This window comes from Bicyclus anynana, chromosome 11 (assembly GCF_947172395.1).
Source record: "Bicyclus anynana chromosome 11, ilBicAnyn1.1, whole genome shotgun sequence".
NCBI classification, from domain to species: domain Eukaryota; kingdom Metazoa; phylum Arthropoda; class Insecta; order Lepidoptera; family Nymphalidae; genus Bicyclus; species Bicyclus anynana.
Genome location: NC_069093.1, coordinates 4,811,767 through 4,833,411, shown reverse-complemented (window position 1 = coordinate 4,833,411; position 21,645 = coordinate 4,811,767). Strand labels below are relative to the sequence as shown.

General features: G+C 35.8%; 1 protein-coding gene across 6 annotated transcripts in view; it reads left to right on the top strand.

The window, feature by feature from the left end:
* Positions 1-21,645, top strand: part of LOC112044788 (zinc finger protein 25) — a 38,259-nt gene that overhangs the window by 13,763 nt on the left and 2,851 nt on the right. For 4 of the 6 annotated variants that reach the window (XM_052884115.1, XM_052884118.1, XM_052884116.1 and 1 more), the window contains 5 exons: positions 1,120-1,203; positions 2,929-3,207; positions 3,400-3,520; positions 3,730-3,861; positions 5,433-6,040. In XM_052884115.1, the coding sequence (XP_052740075.1) occupies positions 1,120-1,203; positions 2,929-3,207; positions 3,400-3,520; positions 3,730-3,861; positions 5,433-5,980 (1,164 nt within the window). In that variant the 3' untranslated portion in view covers positions 5,981-6,040. Of the gene's footprint in view, positions 1-1,119; positions 1,204-2,928; positions 3,208-3,399; positions 3,521-3,729; positions 3,862-5,432; positions 6,041-14,331; positions 14,608-14,690; positions 14,789-15,808; positions 15,944-18,339; positions 18,424-18,977; positions 19,257-20,072; positions 20,194-21,280; positions 21,413-21,645 lie in introns of those variants that run through there. The other 2 variants (XM_024080751.2, XM_052884120.1) reach the window with 2 other exon arrangements.

The window sequence follows — 21,645 nt, the reverse complement described above, 5'->3', positions numbered from 1 at the left end:
GCCTATCCTACCCCTACCCTACCACTTCCCTATCCTACCCGTACCTCTACCCTACCACTACCCTACCTCTACCCCTACCCTACCCTAAACCTACCCTACCCCTACACTACCCCTACGCTTCCCTACCCGTACAATACCCTACCCTGTAACTTCTCTATCTTACTCCTACCCTTAGCAAAATCGGTCCAGTCCTTCGAGAGTGGTGGTATGACCAAGAGAAATAGAGACTTCTATGCTAATAATATAGGTAAAGTTCGTGTGGTTGTAGGAGGTAATCTCTGGATCTACTGGACCGATTTGGAAAATTGTTTTACCAATAGAAAGCTATGTTATTTGCGAGTGTCATAGGCTTTGTTTGATCCCCATATTCACACGGGAACGGGAACTACGTAAATGAAAGCGCGGGGCGTCATATAGCGGAATTTCTGCGTCTTTTAGAAATTTTGTATTATCTCCGAAACTATTTAAGTAATTAACATACTGTAAAGGGAAAATCTTATCTCCATAATATCCTTGTAAATATTAAATAATTTATTTTAATAAGGATTAAAGTTTAGTTGTATAAATAATGACGTAAACCTAAGTATATAAAATTAATAATTTTTAAAACACAAAAGGTACTATATCTGAAAATATATAGAAGATAGATATACGGTGTCGCGGACTTTTTTGTAGAACTTTTAAAGATACATAAAGTCTCCATACATTAATTTCAATTTTACACAATAGTTAAGGCAGCGCATGCGAATAAGTCTGTTTAAGAGGATTTTCAGTCCGACCTGTATGACAAAAACTGTGATAACTCGGCTAATATATATGATACCAATATAAAATATAGCCTATAGCACTCCCCAATAATGTAGCATTCTACTGGTGAAAGAATTTTTAAAATCGGACCAGTAGTTCCGAAGATTACCCCATTTAAAAAATGTGACAAACTTACAAACTTACAAACTTTACCTCTTTATAATATTAGTATAGATTTATCTTTTTATGACTGATAACATATAAATTATGCTTCTTTATAAGCAGGTTCTCAAGGTGAAGACAAGTTTTATTTATTTGCGGCCCAAAAAAATATTATGCGCATTACAAGATCATATATTTTTCACTTTTCAGGGTATGATTTTGTTAACAAAAATCCCGGAACTCATGTACTTCGCTCGGGTTTTGATCGGAATATCCACTGGAATTACAGGTGTTGTAAGTAGTGTTTGTTTAGCCGATTAAGTTTTGTAGTTTAAGAGAAGGTATCTATACTAATATTATAAAGAAGTAATCTATACTAATCTATACTAATAATATAAAGAGGAAAACTTTGTTTGTATGTTTGTTTGTTTGTAATGAATAGGCTCAAAAACTACTGGACCGATTTTAAAAATTCTTTCGCCATTCGAAAGCTACATTATCCACAAGTAACATAGGTCAAATTTTATTTTGGAAAAAATAGGGTTCCGTAAGATATTTGGGTTTTTCGGACACAAGGTGTAAAAAATCAACCAGAATAGTTACTTATTTTGCGTACGCTGCCTAAACTATAAAAGATAGAACCATAAAATGTTCTAATTAGTTGTAGATATTATAAATATCTACAAAAAAGTCCGCGACACACTATACCTATCTATGGCGAGTGAGGCACAACAACCATTTTCTTATTTAAAAACTACTATTACTATATTTAAACGCATTTGTTTTACTTATTCTATTTATACTTATCAAAATAAATCATCATCACTAAGTACAGTTTATGTAGATAATATTTGATCTTTGAATGATTAAAATTGGACGTTTGGTTTTGAAGTTATGGCGTAATTAAAATATTACGATTTCTGCTGCATGGCCCGTTGCGAAGTAGGCGTCACCAAAGCGGGGGTGCGTAAGGTATATGAAACGTTTCGTAGTACTTTCGAATCGTCGTAGGGTAGAGGTAGGGTAGGGGTAGGGTAGTGGTAGGGTAGTAGTAGGTAGGGGTAGGATAGGGATAGGGTTGGGATAGGTTTGGGTAGGTTAGTAGTGGTAGGGGTAGGGTAGGGTAAGGTAGGGGTAGTTAAAAATTTACATCGAGATTCACGCGGACGAAGTCGCGGGCATCCGCTAGTATCTTATAATTTAAATAGTTATAATCGAGATCGTAATAAACCATCTGGGGCTATCTTTGCCATGCCATAAAAGATGATATTTCATTATCATAACCATTTTTAAACTAATCTTAATTATTTTTGTATATTGACTGATTGTTTTTTAGTTCAGGCATACAAAATAGGTATTTAAGTAGGTAAGTACTTAGTTAGATACCTACTTTGTATTGGCATACTTTGTATTGTGTACAGGCAATTAGTGAGTAGGTACTTTTAACAGTAATTAGCTGGTATTTTTGCACTCATTAGAAAATGCTGGCTGCATTTTCGCGCATTTTTTTTTATTGTAATAGGGTAGTTGACTCATATTAAATTTAATATAAATAATATTAATTTCGTGTAGTAAGTATATGGATTAAGGCTCCGAAATACGAGTAGGTATATCGATATTAATTTATAAAGTTAAAGATTTCTTATAAAACTTAATTTAAAAAACATGAATTTTTCAAATTTTCCAAACGTCAAAAACGCTGTCGTCAAAAAAAATTTTGTGACGTCACAATGTTACTTGTTGTTCTAAACGTCAAACCAATTCTTGACTAATATTTTTGTCAAATGCTCCGTTAAGTGTGTTAACGTGTTAAGTGACGTCATGAAACAGTTGAAATATAGACAATCGTTTTGATTGACAAAGACCGACAGGCGTTTTGGCTCGTATTGTCAAAAAAATATTTTTAAAAAATCCAAAAAATTTAATATTTTTTTTTCAATCTAGTAGGACGATAATAAACAATTTGAGACCATTAAAAAAAAGTGTCAACTAGCCTATTCACTGCGTCTTCCGTTTCAGGTCACAATAATATATCTGACAGAGATAGCTGATAAAGAGATTCGAGGTGCACTAGGGACGCTTGTGCAAGTCATGAATAATTTGGGAAGCCTGGCTGTATACGGCATAGGGCCGTTTGTATCCTACACAGTGCTCAACTCTATGGTGCTCTTCTCGTCTGTGTTCTATGCTGTGATTTGTCTATGGGTGCCGGAGTCCCCGTATTACCACTTGTCGCATGGCAGATTGGCCGCGGCTAAGAAGGAGTTTATGACAATAAAGGGAACTAAGGATGAAGTGGTATGATAATAATAATCGATTGAACAATTTAAAATAAATAAAGTCAAGTCAGTTTACGTAATGAATCAAAATTCGACATTATGACACCTTTTTTAAATAATTCTCAAACTATCTGTTATAGGTAAATCCATTCTTCTTAATTAACTACTTTACAGTTATTTTAAAAGAATATTGAATTTAAATAAATTTCAGTGGGTAGACGAACAAATAAACGTAATACGTCGCCACGTTCAGGAAAGTATGGAGAATAAAACTACGTTTGCAGAATTGGTGACCAACACCAAATATAGAAAGGCGATTTATATCATATCGGGTGAGTATGTTTAAATTATTATCATATTAGTAGGTACTTTTGGCTAAAACTTAAGATCGAGTCACGGAAAACATATGATGTTCAAAATTTGCATGATTATCCTTTTCATTTTGTTCACAGAGATTTTGAAATAATAATAAAATCTTGAAAAATATATATTTTTTTCGTAGATTTTCTAGCACTCTTTTAACCTCTTAATTGTTTCACAGGTCTCAAAGTGTTACAATACATGACGGGCAGTTTGGCCATCCAAGCATATTTGGAGATCATATTCAGACAGAGCAGTTCCATATCGGGCCTCTACGCGAGCATCGTATACGGATTTGTGCAGTTTGGGGCAGGTGGGTTAGACGCACGTCGAAATAATAATAATAATAATAATAATAATAATAAAATTCTTTATTTAGCTGAGTACATACAACTGAGAAAAAAAAAACAGATACAAATTAAGTAAACAAAAAAAAAAAAATTAAAAAGGGACTGCACACCATCCGATAAGACTCTGCAGAGTGTGGCTTCCTGGTGTGCGGTCTCTTCGTACATGCCACTTATTTTAACTTATAAAACTAATAATAATGTTACTTCAGCTAAAAAGGTTACTGCCTCAGCATAATGCTGCAGCGGTTGCTGCAGCGCTGGTATTCTGGCGCAACTTTTGGTGGCGTCACTACATGACAGGTACCGTTGGTTGGATACCGAGAAAAAAAAAAAAAAAAAAAACTAATGCAATATAAAAGACACAACTAATAAGTCACTTATAAAATAGAATAACATGACAAAAAACAAAGATAACAAATAGTACCAAAATAAGCAATATAAAATCCCCATATTTCCCTAGCTCCATTTAAAAAAAAAATGTTTGTTTCGACCTTCATTGTAGGTTTTTTTTGTTTTGTTTCGATTTGTTATATTTTATTGACCGACTTAAAAAAGGAATTTTTTAATGTTTGTTACCCCTTAAATTCGTTATTTCTTAACCGATTTTAATAATTCTTTTTTATTTAAAAAAGTATCCTTCCATATTGGTCCCATTCAATTTTCATGAAATCGGTTAGCTTAGGTTACTAAAAACAGAAAAATAAAACCTTTTCAGCTAAAAATTGAACCGATTTTAAAATCACAAAATAAACTAAAAAGTGAAAAATAACATCGTTGTGCTACCTTCTGATCACTTTTAGGGCGGTGCCAACACAGTGATGCAATAGCTGAAGACGTTATATAAAATTATAAAGTTTTAAAATTCAAAGAAAGTTCTTTCCCGTGGTTCTTTCAGAAACGGCTTTAATTAATACGTCACTGGCTTGGTATTTTAACATTTTGTGATTTTGAAGTCGGTTCAATTTTTTTATTAAAAAGATGTTTTTTGGAACATATGTTAATCTACTAGCTCTGGACGCCTGCTACTTCGCCCTGGAAACCCTTGTTTAGGTAATTTAAAAAAAGGTTATCCATAGGTTAACCATTTTTTGAATTTCGGACGATTTTTGCGTTAGCACCAGAATCACTTAAAAGGAAAATCTTTCCCATTTTTGCCACACTTTTCATAGATGCTGTGCTCCATTAGAAGTGCTGTAGCGTTCGTATTGGTTATACAACCAATAGGTTGTAGCGTCATCTTATTTAAAACTAGTGGACGCCCGCGACTTCGTCCGCGTGGAATTCTATTTTTCACAAGTCCATGAGCAGGAACCATGGATTTCTCCGGGATAAAAAGTAGCCTATGTGTTAATCCAGAGTAAAATCTATTTCCATTCCAAATTTAAGCTAAATCACTTCAGTAGCCGCAGCGTAAAAGAGAAACAACCATACTTACACACTTACACACAAACTTTCGCCTTTATAATATTAGTGTGATATAGCCATCCTCAATCCTATTACACAAACAAACTATCTAACTAACAAACTGTTCCAGGTATCGCAGCAACATTCCTGGCTGGCTACTTCGGCCGCCGGGTTCTAATGGGAATCTCCAGTTTCGGCGTAGCCGTCTCCCTGACTATAGTAGGGTCGTATTTTTTCTTACAAGATTATATAAAAGTTAGCCAAGAAACATTATCTTCTATATCATCATTGCCTCTAGTTGGAGTGTTAGGTTTCAATATATTATATGCAGTGGGATTAGGGAATTTGCCGTATGTAATGCAAGCAGAGTTGTTTCCTTTAAACGTTAAGACTACAGCATCGAGCACGGCCACTATGATGTCTTGCGTATTAAACTTTATTGTAACGAAGTCCTACCAAGGTATAAAGGATGGGTTCGGACATTTCACAGTCTTCTGGTTGTTTGCCAGTATAGCATATGCCGGGATATTATTCATTTACTTCTACGTGCCTGAAACGAAGGGTAAAAGCTTGGAGGAAGTTCAGGACAACATTCGAACAGTAATCGTGGAGAGAGAGACGCTTACAAGTCTGAAATCAGCTAATGTGAGGGCAATAAATTGTCCTGCTGGCTATTAGGAATAAAACTTGACATTATTTTCCATGTAGGTAGTAAAATAAAATATTTTATATACTTACAGCGCGACTGGTGCCTTTTATTTTCCTACTTGACTGATACACTATCGTGTGTCATGTATATTGTAAATAAATTAAAAAAAACATTATTGCCACGAAAATCAGCAAACTCCTAAACTAAAGCCAGAAAAAAAAAGCGCGGGAAACTTCTAATTTGGCGGACGTGTTTTTGGTTTTCGATTATAAATAATTGTAAAGTGGATCAGTAGAGTGTAAAATAGTTGTTAGTTTATTATTATTATTACTTATTTATATATAAAATTGTGTAAATAGTATACATATTTAAATATTTGGTAAGTGTCTTTTCTATACTATGGGGGTCGATCCCCCAGACGATCCCGGCGGTCCGGGAACCGGCCCTGGACCTCCTTTAACGTTTACAAAAACACCTTCTGTAGCATATAATGTGACCATTGAGGACTCCTCAATGGACACAGAGGATGGTCTCTTTCCTAAATCTGAACGGAAACGTAGTAAACCCCGTAAAAGGTGCAGACATTGCAACTCTAAAAAACGTAAAAGTAAAGACGGAAAAGTATATGATCAGTGTAAATGTTCTGATGACTCCGATGATAAATCAGTTCCTATTGAAATAAATAACGAAAATAGTGAAAAAACTGACTTACCGACCTCCTTCCCTCCACAAAGTACAAAACCACTAAACAGAAAATATGTGGAATCAGACTCAGGCCCTTTCACTGTTCACGTCCAAAAAATAACATCATCCCCAACGGACCCTGTTACTTTACACCCAATCCAATTTGGTAAAGATTTGAAAAAAATTAACATTAAGAACATTGTCAATGGTAGTTTAAAGCGTATTGGCAGAAATAGAGTTTCCATGGCTTTTACAAATTATAAAGATGCAAATTTATTCACTGAGAATTCTGTAATTGCTCTTTCTTATAAAGTTTTTATTCCTAGCTTCACTATTACAAGAGTTGGTATTGTAAAAGGTGTGCCCCAGGAATGGTCGGAGGAAGAAATTCAGGAAAATATCACTGTTCCTATAGGATGTGGCCAAATTATCAAGGTTAGGAGAATCAAAAAGAAAAATATAACTGATGGCAAAATTTCATTCTCCAACACCAACATGGTAGTACTGACTTTTGATGGACAAGTGCTACCTAAAAGGGTGTACATGTGTTACACAGCTCTCCCGGTAGAACTATATATTTTCCCCACAATACAGTGCTATAACTGCTGCAAATTTGGCCACACTAAAGTCCTCTGTAGATCAAAACCACGTTGTTTTAAATGTGGTGATGATCATACCTCAGAAACATGTTCAGTTATATATGAAAACTCTTGCTGTCTCCATTGCTCCGGTCGCCACTTTGCCACTAGTAAAGTATGTCCGGAGTTCTCAAGACAGCAAAAGATTAAAATTTCAATGGCCCAGAGCTGTTTATCATATGCAGAAGCAGCCAAGATCCACCCTCCAACATCAAAATTGTATGCTGATGTAGCAGCTTCCTCTCCTCCCAAGTCTGATGAAAAACACCCTACCTCTAGCTTTGGATCATATGAACCTATGGCATCTAACAGTTCTCATAAAAAAACTGTTTTCACTCAACGTCGTGCCCCTCCTAAACAAACCGGAGGGTATGACCGCTCCATGCATGAAACAATTAACAACGAATATAATAATCACAATTCTCAAATGCCTGATGGTAATGTTTTGAAACAGAGATCAAATACAATCCCTCAGCAATCTATTGCTGAAATAATTTTGGAACTTATCAAATTACTTTCAAATTCTAGTTGTTCATTTTCAAATACTAACTTTTTACCGTCCAACGTCGCCAATTCTTTACTGACAGCTTTAAACCAAAACTTTAATAATTATGGACCACAAAATCCTTCAGTGGAACTGTAGGAGTGCTGTTAGCAAAAAAACAGATATTATTTACTTAATAAATAAATATAAGCCTATGGCTATATGTCTCTCTGAGACATGGTTAAAATCAGAGTTTCCCTTTAGGATCTCTGGTTTTGTTACTGTAAGAAGTGATAGATTTGATGGGTTTGGTGGAGTGGCCATTCTCATTAAGAACACTTTTTCATATAAGATTTTTTCTCTCCCTCCTCTCAGTGATGGCATTAATGCCATTGCTGTGATTGTAAATAAAATTTGTATTATTTCTGTGTACATACCTCACCCTTCCACTTCCTTATATAATGAGTTTAGTCAATTATTATCTACTTTGCCTTGCCCATTCTTAGTACTTGGGGATTTCAACTGTCAAAATCAATCATGGGGAAGTTTTAACACTAACTATTATGGTGAATTGATGACAGATATTTTAGATTCTCAAAATGTATGTATATTGAATGATGGGACTCCAACTCGACGCACTCGCCCTGGTGAAGGCCCTAGTGCTCCAGACTTGTCACTTTGCTCTCCAAGTTTAGCCTCTCTGATATCCTGGAGTGTACTTGACCACACTTATGGCAGTGATCATGCACCTATTGTACTTACTTTACCTATCTCTAGCCCTTATTCTAATCTACAATATAGTTCTAAACTAAAGCATAAACTGCCAGATAACTGGAATACATTTAAACATTATGTTGCTCAAAAGATATCTAGTCTTCCTATTGTTAATGGTGGTAATGAAACAATATGTTCAAATGAGTTTACTAAAATTTTAATTGATGCTGCTAACACTTTATTTCCATTAAAAGGTAATAGACAGGGTAAAATTCCATTTCCTCCTTGGTGGGATCATGAGTGCACTATAGCCATCAAGCAACGGAAAGAGGCTGAAAAAAAATATTGTTCTGTGATGACTGCAGAGAACTTTGAAATATATACCCAAATAGCTCGTTCAACTAGCAAGCTTCTCAAAAAGAAGAAATTTGAGGGTTGGAGACGATTTTGCGAATCCATAAGTCCAGATATTTGCCCATCGTTAGTTTGGAGAAATATTAGAAGATTTAAGTCGGCTTTCTATTCATCTTCATCAGGTACCTTACCAATTGAGCTAGCCGATCAATTTATAGACAAGTTGGCTCCTCCATATGTTCCAAACTTTAATAATGCCCAGTGCTGTATTCCTTACTCTGTACCATGTAGTCATACAGACCTTAATGCCCCCTTTAGTTTATCCGAACTGAAAGGGGTGTTGTCTTATGTAAAAGACTCATCTCCAGGCGAAGACGGTATTACATACTCATTCTTGATTAACTGCAATGACGCTTCTTTGAACTATTATTTGTGTGTTATTAATGCTATTATGTTGTCTGGTAACATTCCTTCTTCTTGGAAAACACAAATCATAGTTCCCATATTAAAACCTAATAAACCAGCCTCTGATGTTTCTTCTTTTCGTCCAATTGCCCTCTCTTCTGTTCTTGCCAAATTAGTTGAGCATCTTGTTAAAAATAGGTTAGAATTTTTCATTGAACATAATAATATTTTGACAGCCAATCAGCTGGGATTTAGAAAAGGTCGTAGCACCATAGACAATATTAGTATACTTGTTTCGGATATTAGGTTAGGATTCTCGAAGAATGAGGCAGTTCTTGCGGCCTTTCTTGACATTAGCTCAGCGTACGATAATGTGTTGATTTCCGTCTTACACAATAAATTACATGACCTCCATGTTCCCCAAATATTAATCAAATTTATCATCAATATGCTTTCTGAGAGATGTATTAAATTAGACCTACACAATGGTACTCAACTTTCAAGGCTGGTATGGAGAGGCCTACCGCAGGGGTCGGTACTTAGTCCATTGCTGTATAATGTACTAGCGGACGCCCGCGACTTCGTCCGCGTAAAAATTGATGTAAACTTCTCTACCTCTACCTTACCCTGCTCGTAAACCTACCCAACCCTACCCTACCCTACCCTACCCCTACCTTACTCCTACCCTACCGCTAACGCTAACCCTTCCCTCCCCCTACCTTACCCTACCCTAACCCTACCCGTAACCTATCCATACCCTATCCTAACCTACCCCTACCCTACCCCTACCCTACCCCTACCTTACTCCTACCCTACCGCTAATCCTAACCCTTCCCTACCCCTACCTTATCCCTACCCTACGTTCCATATCCTTCCCCTACCTCTACCTTGCCCCTACCCTACCCTACCCTACACTTTCCCTAAATTACCCCTACCCTACCTCTATCCTACCCCTTCCCTACCTCTATCCTATCCCTACCCTCAGCAAAATTGGTCCAGCCTTTTGTGCGTGGTGCAATGACCAAAAGACTATAATTTCCAAAGCGACTTCTATGCTAATACTATAAAGATGTAAAGTTTGCGTGGTTGTCGGGGGGTAATCTCTGGATCTACTGGACCGATTTGGAAAATTCCTTTACCAATAGAAAGCTACATTATTTGCGAGTGTCATAGGCTATGTTTGGTCCTCATATTCATACGGGAACGGGAACCACGTAATTGAAACCGCGGGGCGTCATATAGCGGCATTTCTGCGACTTTCAGAAATTTTGTATTATCTCCGAAACTATATAACTAATTAACATACTGTAAAGGGCAAATCTTATCTCTATAATATCTTTGTGATTATTAAATAATTTATTTTGATAAGGATTTAAGTTTAGTTGTGTAAATAATGACGTAAACCTTAGTTTAAAATTTAAAGAATTTTTTAAAGTACTAAAGGTACTATATCTGCTAAATTATAAAAGATAGATATATGGTGTCGCGGACTTTTTTGTAGAACTTTTAAAGGTTCAAAAAGCCTCCATACATTTATTTCAGTTATACGCAATGGTTGAGGCAGCGCATGCGAATAAGTAAGTTTTTCGGTCTGACCTGTAAGAGAAAACCCGCGATATCTCAGTAGTTATATATGATAGAAATATAAAATATAGCCTATAGCACTCCCCGATAACGTAGCATTCTACTGATGAAAGAATTTTTAAAATCGGTCCAGTAGTTCCGAAGATTACCCCATTTCAAAAAATTGTTACAAACTTACAAACTTACAAACTTACAAACTTACAAACTTTACCTCTTTATAATATTAGTATAGATATACTTGTGACTTAGAGATATTTTTAAACACAAACGTAAACGTCTTGCAATACGCAGATGATCTCCTACTATATATCTCGGACAAGTGTATACAAAATGCAAGTAAATATTTATCGTCTTCCCTTTTTAAATTAAATAAATGGTTAAATCTCAATGGTCTGGAATTATCGGTTACTAAAAGTACTGTGGTTTTATTTTCTAGAAAGAGAATCATTCCTGAGTTTAACGTACTTTATATGGATAATCCTATCCCTGTAAAATCTGAGGTAAAATTCTTGGGAGTTATTTTAGACTCCAAACTTACCGGAGTACCTCACTGTAACTATATTGTAACTAAATGTGAAAGAAACCTAAATATGATCAGGTGTCTAACTGGTGTCTGGTGGGGTGCTCATTCTGCATCCTTACGTCTTATTTATAATGCCTTAATTCGTAGCTTGCTAGATTACGCCACTTTTGTTCTACAGCCATGTAGTGCCGTAGCTCTTAATAAATTAGATTGCGTACAAGCCAAAGCTTTAAGGATCATCCTTGGAGCTATGAAATCTAGCCCTATCAATGCTATGCAAATAGAGTGTGTTGAACCACCTTTATGTTTAAGACGACAATTTCTATCTGATAGGTATATATTTAAAGCTATGCAATTTTCATATCATCCTTTACGTAATAAACTCCAACTCCTTCTGGAATTTACAGACACTTGTTCGTATTGGTCCCATAAATCTCCCCCGTGTCTTATCAAAAGCTATCGAATATTTTGCTCCATACAAGCGCCAATATATAGTACATATTGTTACCCTACTTTCGGTATTAAATATAATGCATTAATAACCTCTCCGGATGTTAGAATCAATCCAGATATTCCAAGAAATCAATTTGAAGCTCCTCTGTTTGTAAACATATTAAAAGAAAATGAATTTAATGATTATCATTATATATATAGTGACGCTTCTAAGCATGCATCAGATGGTATAGTAGGAGTTGGAGTTTTTCATTCTCAATATAATATTGTTCAGAAAATAAAACTTCCACCTGAATCATCTGTATTTACTGGAGAATGCCTTGGTTTGTTTAAATCTGTTGAATATATTCTTCTTGCTAAACTTAAGAAATCCATTATATTTACGGACTCTATGAGTGCTCTGCAAGCTCTATCTAGATGTCCTTTTAAGTCTGCTCAAATTCATCATATTATTTTAAAAATTAGAACACTTCTACTTACATGTAATGAAAAAGGCTATTCAGTGGTGTTTTCCTGGGTACCAGGCAAAGAGTATAATAAGTATATGGGAAAAGAGAGCCCTCTTGAAGATTTTCGGTGGCTTAAATTGAAGCGCCAACTGCGGTTTGGAGTAAACTTATAGGTACTACTAAAACAGCGGCAATTTTATTTAAATGGAGATTTTTAATCGAGGTTTAATAAAACTCAAAAAATATTAAAAAAAACGTATTGAGAAAAACAAATAAAAAAAAATATATATTGTGATGTAATCCATTCCCCACCCAGACTCGAACCCACGACTATTCCTAATCATACGTAACTTTGTTAGAATCCGTTCGACCATGTTCACCACTGGACCAGATGACAGTTCATGGCCACGTTGAAATTAATATACGCTTATTTTGTTATACCCAATAACTTACAATCGCAACCAACACAATTTAATTCATGATCATACTGTAAAAACTGTTTAAGTAATATTCACGGGCAATCGGACAAAACTGAGGAGTCAAAATATTTTTATTTAAAAAAATAATTGCAGAATAAATATAGAAAAGTATATGAAGTCGTAACTAATTTGCAGACATTATTTGCTATCAAACGCATTAAGGACTGGAAAATGGCTTGGAAGAAAAACGCCACTGCTCCATGTTTTGCCTCCCCATGAATATCACATACTATAAATATTTTGTTCCCGGAAATAATATAAAGATTATTACTTCATATCATCTTAGCCATTTAGTTAATATTGTTGCGTAGTTGCCATTTGTTACTTAAAAACTAACCAAACACTCTATGTTAACTTATGCGTCACATATTTTATTAAATGAAGAAGTTTGATTTGCAAAACGATTTAAATATATATTTCATGTAGTGGTCTATGAGATTATTACAGAGTTACTATTTTTTTCATTATCGTTAAAATTATTAAATATTACGAAATGGTTGCAAATATTGATACTGGGCACACTAAGATTAGCGATGGAATTGCTGCCATCTGTTGAGATATTTTTACCAACTTAGTCGAAAAGTTGTTTCACTACTAGATCTAGATGGCCTGTAAGTCAACAAATTGCTCAGAATGTATGGAACTGTCCCCCCCCTGGTACCAGGTCACTCAGGCATTCCTGGAAATGAACGTGCTGATCAGCTTGCCAATGAGGCTATTTCATGCGGAGATATGGCAGACTATTGTAACTACGCCTATGATTTGTGTACACTGACAAAACGTTCCCTTCAGGAGTCCTGGAAAGTGGCTTGGTCAATTTCCAGCCAAGCAAAGGGCAAAGCCTTTGCTAGGATACAAAACTTTATACCGACAAAGCCATGGTTCTCAACTATAAAATTGAGCAGGAGGGTAACGTGTATCTTGACGCGTATGCGTTTGGGCCACGTTTGCTCTCCTGTTCAACTTGCGAAATTTGGAATTGTGAGCAGTGATTTGTGCGAGTGTGGTGAAGTGGGTGACCTTAATCACATATTTTTATCATGTCCAAAATTTAATCGAGAATCATTTTACAAGGACCTTATTCTTTTCCACATCCCACTTCCTACTTCCGTTGACATCCTCTTGTCCTATGATAAACCTTGTATATATAAACTTTTTTCCTCTTTTATCCTAAGTAATGATATTAAGTTGTAAATACTTTTAGATGTACAATTTTTTATGTAAATATATGTTTTATTGTATTGAAAATAAATGATTAGTATTTAATTGTAAATATTCGGTATAAGTATTCTATTTTATATTATTTCCTATCCTTTTCTGATCCTTTCTAAAATTCCCGTACCTTCAAAATTTCGAGTTTTATAATTAAACAAGTTTCCTCGTTTTAAATAACAAAAAAAAAAAAAAAGCACTTGATACTGGCTCAATCGCTCGACGCGCGGAGCCATAGAACGAAGAAGAAGAAGAACTAAAGCCAGAACCAGATAATAAAAAAAATACAGATGTAAACACGTAGACAGAGAAGCACAGTACTCTTAAATATATGCAGAGAAGTAAATATTAATGTCTGTGGCTGAGTCAAGCCATAGAGGAGAGTGACATAATGTCACATTCATTCTTAAATGTCAATGTTTTCGTTGTGGTTTCGTTTCATAAATCTATGGTCAATTTTGTTTTCATTTTTGTATGAGTGAGAGTGAATGTTTACAATTTAGATAAAGTTTGCCTGTGAAATAGGTCGTGTTTTATTTCTTTAGTTAGTTGCAGTAATTATTAATTAAATAAAATATATGACTTTTTGTCACAAATATTTTTCGCGGAAATATTATTGAAAAATATAGCGACTATGACAACTAATAGAAAAGTGCAATATTTAGCTGGAATATGTGGTAATTTTTGGCGGGAAATATGAAATGTATTGTGATTATTTTCCAAAGTTATACAATATTTATTGCTTAATTTTTCTTTGCAGTTTCCTTTGCATTTTCGTTTACCGGTGCAGCGTTATCATGGCCATCACCGGCCATTCCAAAGTTTAAGAATGGTGAAGCCAAAATAAACATAAGCGATGTAAGTTAATTAATTAGACAATTAAGACAAATGCCTATTAACAATGAGATAGGTTAAAGTTTATACCTATGCCTATTTAATTTTATGAACCTACTGAAAATAAAAAACTTTTAAATATGTATATATGGTCTTGGCCAGTGGTGTTACTATACTATTTAGTGTCCGTGGCAAAGGTATTCACATGACGCCTAGATAAATTCGTCATTTATTGTGTATTTTTAAAACTAATTTGGAGTCGAAATTGATTTATTTCATAGTTTACAATCACTTTTAAAACGTCTGATTATGTTATGTTATACTTGTGATAATCAAAGTAGAAAACTTGAAGTTACGAAGATTCCAATTATTTCCATAAAACTATCCAAGGGTTAAACCGCTTCGTAACGTAACGAGTTACGGCGGCACTTTGTCTGGCATCCCTTTCTCTCAAGCATACGACATCAGGTTTAAGTGATCACTTCTGTCAAACGACTATATATAGTCTATAGCCTTCCTCGATAAATGGCCTATCTAACACTGAAAGATTTTTTTAAATCGGACCAGTAGTTTCTGACATTAGCGCGTTCAGTCAAACAAACAAACAAACTTTTCAGATTTATAATATTAGTATAGACTAGCGGACGCCCGCGACTTCGTCCGCGTGAAACTACTACTCCTACCCCTACCCTACCCCGAAGCTTAAAAATGGAGTAAATTCTCTCGTTTTCCCAACATTTCCCTTCACTGCTCTGCTCCTATTGATCGTAGCTTGATGAAAAGTATACTATAACCTGCTCAGGAGTATGATGAATAATTGTACCAAGTTTCGTTAAAATCCGTCTAGTAGTTTTTGTTTTTATAACGAACATACAGACAGACAGACAGACAAAAATTTTACTGATTGCATTTTTGGCATAAGTATCGATCACTAATCACCCCCTGATGGTTATTTTGGAAATATATTTCATGTACAGAATTGACCTCTCTACAGATTTATTATAAGTATAGATAATAGAAGTATATTACGGTCGGTAATATCAGGCGCAGAGTTCCTGGGTGGTGTCCTTAGCAGCGTTGGGTGCGTTGCCGGGCTGCTACCTGGGCAAGGTGCTAAGCGAGCGCGCTGGGCGACGACTTACCATCTACAGTGCTGCCGTGCCGGGGTTCTTAGGTGCGGTACGTTTTATAAGCTTTTATTTCACTTGTATTACAATATTAATGATTAGCTGACGCCGCGCGGTTTCACCCGCGTGGTTCCCGTTCCCGTAGGAATATGGGGATAATATATAGCCTATAGCCTTCCTCGATAAATGGGCTATCTAACAGTGAAAGAATTTTTCAAATCGGACCAGTAGTTCTTGAGATTAGCGCGTTCAATCAAACAAACAAACTCTTCAGCTTTATTATATAAGTATAGATATATATTACAGTACAATATGAATAGAGCCGTGATAGCCCAGTGGATATGACCCCTACTTTCGATTCCGGAGGGTGTGGGTTCGAATCCGGTCGGGGGCATGCACCTCCAACTTTTCAGTTGTGTGCATTTTAAGAAATTAGGTATCAGGTGTCTCAAATGATCAAATGGTGAAGGAAAACATCGTGAGGAAACCTGCATAACAGAGAATTTTCTTAATTCTCTGCGTGTGTGAAGTCTGCCAATCCGCATTGGGCCAGCGTGGTGGACTATTGGTCTAACCCCTCTCATTCTGAGAGGAGACTCGTGTTCAGCAGTGAGCCGAATATGGGTTGATAACGACGACGACGACGACAATATTAATGTAGGATAACCCATATACCGCAAGACCTCAACCCCAAAATGGATTAGAAAAACTTAACCAGGGAAGAAAATTTCCCTGCGTCTTAAACGTGAACATATACCATCGCCCTATCACTCGGGAGAAGATGACCCATCCCATCATCATCATTATCAATCCAAATTCGACTCACTGCTGAGCTCGAGTCTCTCCTCAGAATGAGAGGGGTTAGGCCTACAGTCAAAACGCTGGCCCAATGCGGATTGGCAGACTTCACACACGCTGAGAATTAAGAAAATTCTCAGGTATGCCGGTTTCCTCACGATGTTTTATCCTTCACCGTTTGAGACGTGTGATATTTAATTTCTTTAAATGCACACAACTGAAAAGTTTGAGGTGACGCATGCCCTGGGCCGGATTCGACCTCCGATTCTGGAGGCAGAGGTCATATCCACTGGTCTGTCACGGTCCATCCCATACAGGATATTAGTACGTAGTAGTAATAATAAGTATTTAGTAATTTAAAACCTTTATCCTCAACTCAGCTAAAATTTTTACATATATCGCATACACGGACTCGTAGTTTGTTGACAATGTTAGTTATGTGAAAATGACGTCATTCTAAATCCAAAATGGTGAATGAAAATTGGTTTTATTCCGACATGAAAAAAGTATCCGCTAGAGACGCAAATACTGTTTCTCCATACAGTCACAGCCTCTGTAGCCAAGTGGAACGTCCATTCTCTTTCTACGGTCGCTAACGCTTCGAAAACTAGAAAAATGTATGATAATGACACATCTTGATCACGTGACCCGTCGATAGCAAATGTCATTCCCATACATTTTTCTAGTTTTCGAAGCGTTTGCGATCGTAGAAAGAGAATCGACATGCCACTTGGCTAAAGGAGCTGACCTGTTAATTTTGGAGGAAATCTTAAACGTATTAAAAAGTAAAGGTATGGAGACATAAGTGACGGACAGTGTTCCAAAGCTTTTAGTTTTTGTAGCTTTTTTTTTCTCAGGGTGATATCACAAGATCGTAGACTTCGTATTACCCAAACGCTTCAGTTAGTGCTGGCATCAGTTCGTCTTTGTAATACAATCTTCTAGTAGGTATTTAATAACAGTTAGTCACTATGCTAATGCCCTTATCGGCAGACGAGTGATACATATCACATGATAACTAGATACATGTATTGCTAATCTCATCTGAGTATTGTAATTCTTATGACTGATGAAATAACAAGTATTTCGGTGTAAATATTTTATTTCAGGGTACTTTAAACTTAACAATCTGAACCGGGACTATCAAAAAGACGTAAAATAATATCTACCTACTTAATAAAATGAATGGTCTTGTGTATACATATAGTTTAATTATATTACTTTGACGGCAGTGGTATGGGTGGACTTACAAGCCAGAGGTCCTGGGTTAGACCCCGGCTGGGTTGATTGAGGTTTTCATAACCAGGTCTGGCTGGTGGGAGGCTTCGGCCGTGGCTAGTTACCACCCTACCAAAGACGTATCGCCAAGCGATTTTAGCGTTCCGGTACGATGCCGTGTAGTAACTGAAAGGTGTGTGGATTTTCATCCTCCTCCTAACAAGTTAGCCCGCTTTCATCTTAGATTACATCATCACTTATCATCAGGTGAGATTGTAGTCAAGGGTTAACTTGAAAGAATTAAAAAAAAAACTTTTCCCTGGCTGCTGTAGCCACCAAACTGTCTCTATCTCCCTAAATTATCTGGCTTTAATATTTTTCTACCTTGTATGCTTCTTCAGTGTCTGAAAACGGTTCGTTTTGCCTTTTCAGAGCATAATTCTGTTTACAAAAAGTCCAGAGCTCATGTACTTCGCTCGAGTTTTGATCGGAATAGCAAATGGAATTACAGCTGTTGTGAGTATCAACTATCTATTGATTTACAAGCTATTAAAATACTTATATTTATTAAGATGCACAAGATAGTTTTCTTTTTTACTTTTTTACAAATCTCCTAGAAATAAAGAACGATTTTATTCATTGTAAATAACTATATAAGGTAAACTACTATAGCTTGGCAACTTCGTTCGTAACACTCCCGAATCCCAATGTTGCGCACGCGCTGGGGGCGTGTAGCGATGAATGAAAAACCCACGACAGATGCACGTCACTTCCGATTTCGCGATTTCCACCTGCTCAGTCTTTCCCCCTGTCGCCCGCATATCGTGGGAGTGTTATCAATGAACTTGCCAGACTAAAGAGATGTTATGAAAAGACAATTAAAGGTCCAACTTAGGGTAACAATGGGGAATAGCGCTCACCTGTCACTTGGTCAAAATATCACATAGCAAAACGCCGCGTTCCGTGAAACAAGATCTAATTTAGAAATAATAGTAGGTAAATTTATTAGTTGATATATTTTATCCTCCAAAGGAATGCTAATTGAATTTAGTAGGTACCTTCCGTTTCAGGTCACAATGATATATCTGACAGAGATAGCTGACAAAGAGATTCGAGGTGCACTAGGAATGCTTGTGCAAGTAATGAATAATTTGGGAAGCCTGGCTGTGTACGGCATAGGGCCGTTTGTATCCTACACAGTGCTCAACTCTATGGTGCTCTTCTTGTCTGTGTTCTACGCTGTGATTTGTCTATGGGTGCCGGAGTCCCCGTATTACCACTTGTCGTATGGCAGGTTGGCTGCGGCTAAGAAGGAGTTCATGACAATAAAGGGAACTAAGGATGAAGTGGTATGATAATAATAATAATTCATTTAACTTGTTAAAATTAATATTCAGTATTAAGGTTCAGTAGCAATTTCATTTTTTACAAATATAAACTTTAATTTTTTTATCAATGCAAATGCTCCGAGGAAACTGAATAGGTAACTACCTTATTTAATAACTACATGTTTTTTTACTTAAAACACATGAGTATAACAAATATATATGTGTAATATGTACTGTTCGGGTTCTATAAATCTAATTCGTTTTCATATTCTTTTTTAATTATTAAAAATATTTTAACAGATTTTGAAATCTAACTGGTTTTAATTTATTAAAGGAGATGGTCTATTTCAGGTCCACTCTTGTATCCCGAATCATTAAAATTTTAAAAGTACAAGGATTGTATTAAAATCAAAATAAGTTAATATATCTAACTAAATAAAAAGAAATAAATAAAATTAAAGCTCAAGTTTTTAAGTTTTATCAAGATGGCACCCATAAAGCAACTATGACATGACAATTGACAGCAAACGTCAAATCGACTACTGCATTGAAAACGTCATAAATCCGCCATTATTACCCATATTAGTGTTGCATTTCTTGGGAGAGAATGAATATTATTTCGAAAGAATTAAAGTAAATTCGTAGATTTGTATAATCAAAAATAGTTTTAAAAAAAAAATCTTTTATTTCTGCCAGGGTACAATGACTGATCCTGGGCTCCATACAATTTTGGACCATCTCCTTTATACATGCCTACCTACATAAATAAATTAAATTTTAAAATTTATATACGTAGGTATTTAATTAATCAGAATATTTAATTTCAATAAATTTTAGTGGGTAGACGAACAAATAAACGTAATGCGTCGCCACGTTCAGGAAAGTATGGAGAATAAAACCACGTTTGCAGAATTGGTGACCAACACCAAATATAGAAAGGCGATTTATATCATATCAGGTCAGTATGGTTTATTGAGTTTTATTCTTGGGTATCTGCCTAACTATATTTAATTTTCTTTTAATTAAATTTAGTTTTGGCTCGTATTGTCAAAAAAATATTTAAAAATTGAAATTTTCATGTAATTACGTCTCAATTTCAATCTAGTAAAATGATAATAATGAACATTATAAGACCATTTAAAAAAAAGTGTCAACTTGCCTAATTGTTAACCAATATTTTTGGCAAACGCTCAGTTAATAAAGGCACAGTAAAAATATTGTATACTGTGGTAAAGGATTTATTAACGTGACATCATGAAACAGTTGAACTATACACCATCATGGCCGATAGGCGTTTTGGCTCGTCATCATCATCTCCTTACCCTTATCCCACTTAAGTGGGGTCGGAAAAATATATCAATCTTTTCCATTCGTCAAATCATCATCCACTCCTTTTACACACATATCCTCTTTCACACAATCCAACCATCTCTTCTTTGGCCTTCCTCTCCTCTTATGTCCTTCCACTTGCACATTCAACATTTTTCTAGTAATATGACTTTCCTCCCTACGCATTACATGTCCATACCAAGCTAACCATCTACTCCTCAATTTTTCTGCCACTGTATTGTCAAAAAAATTACACAGTAAAGGCACAGTAAAAATATTGTATACTGTGGTAAAGGATTTATTAACGTGACGTCATGAAACAGTTGAAATATCACACACACCATCATATCATAACACCATCATGGCCGATTTTGGCTCGTATTGTCAAAAAAATATAATATTTTTTTTTCAATCTAGTAGAATGATAATGAACAATTAAAGACAATTTGAAAAAGTATCAAGCAGCCTTTTATTACAACGCGCGGCGCACTGACCTATCGACTGTTAGTGATAACAGTGGCGTAGCGTGGGTTTCTGTCGTTGGGGATTAGGGGGGGATTTGCCGGTGATATTTTAATTATTAGTTTGAAGTACTAAATGTAAGCACGGAACATAAGTTAGTTAACTTACACCAATCTTTTTCACGATAACACAACATTGCAATACCTTGACACGAAGTTGGTGAAAAATGTTAAAAATTCTCAATTGTTTCACAGGTCTCAAAGTGTTACAATACATGACGGGCAGTTTGGCCATCCAAGCATATTTGGAGATCATATTCAGACAGAGCAGTTCGATATCGGGCCCCTACGCGAGCATCGTGTACGGATTTGTGCAGCTTGGGGCAGGTGGGTTATTATTTTTTTTTTATTCTTTTACAAATTAGCCCTTGAATTTCACCTAAGTGATGATGCAATCTAAGATGGAAGCGGGCTACTTTAGTAGGAGGATGAAAATCCACACCCCTTTTGTTTACTACACGGCATCGTACCGGACCGCTAAAACGCTTGGCGGTACGTTTTTTTCGGTTTTTAATGTTGGTACTTGCCCATATCTTGATTATGCAACTGTTAGTCAAACT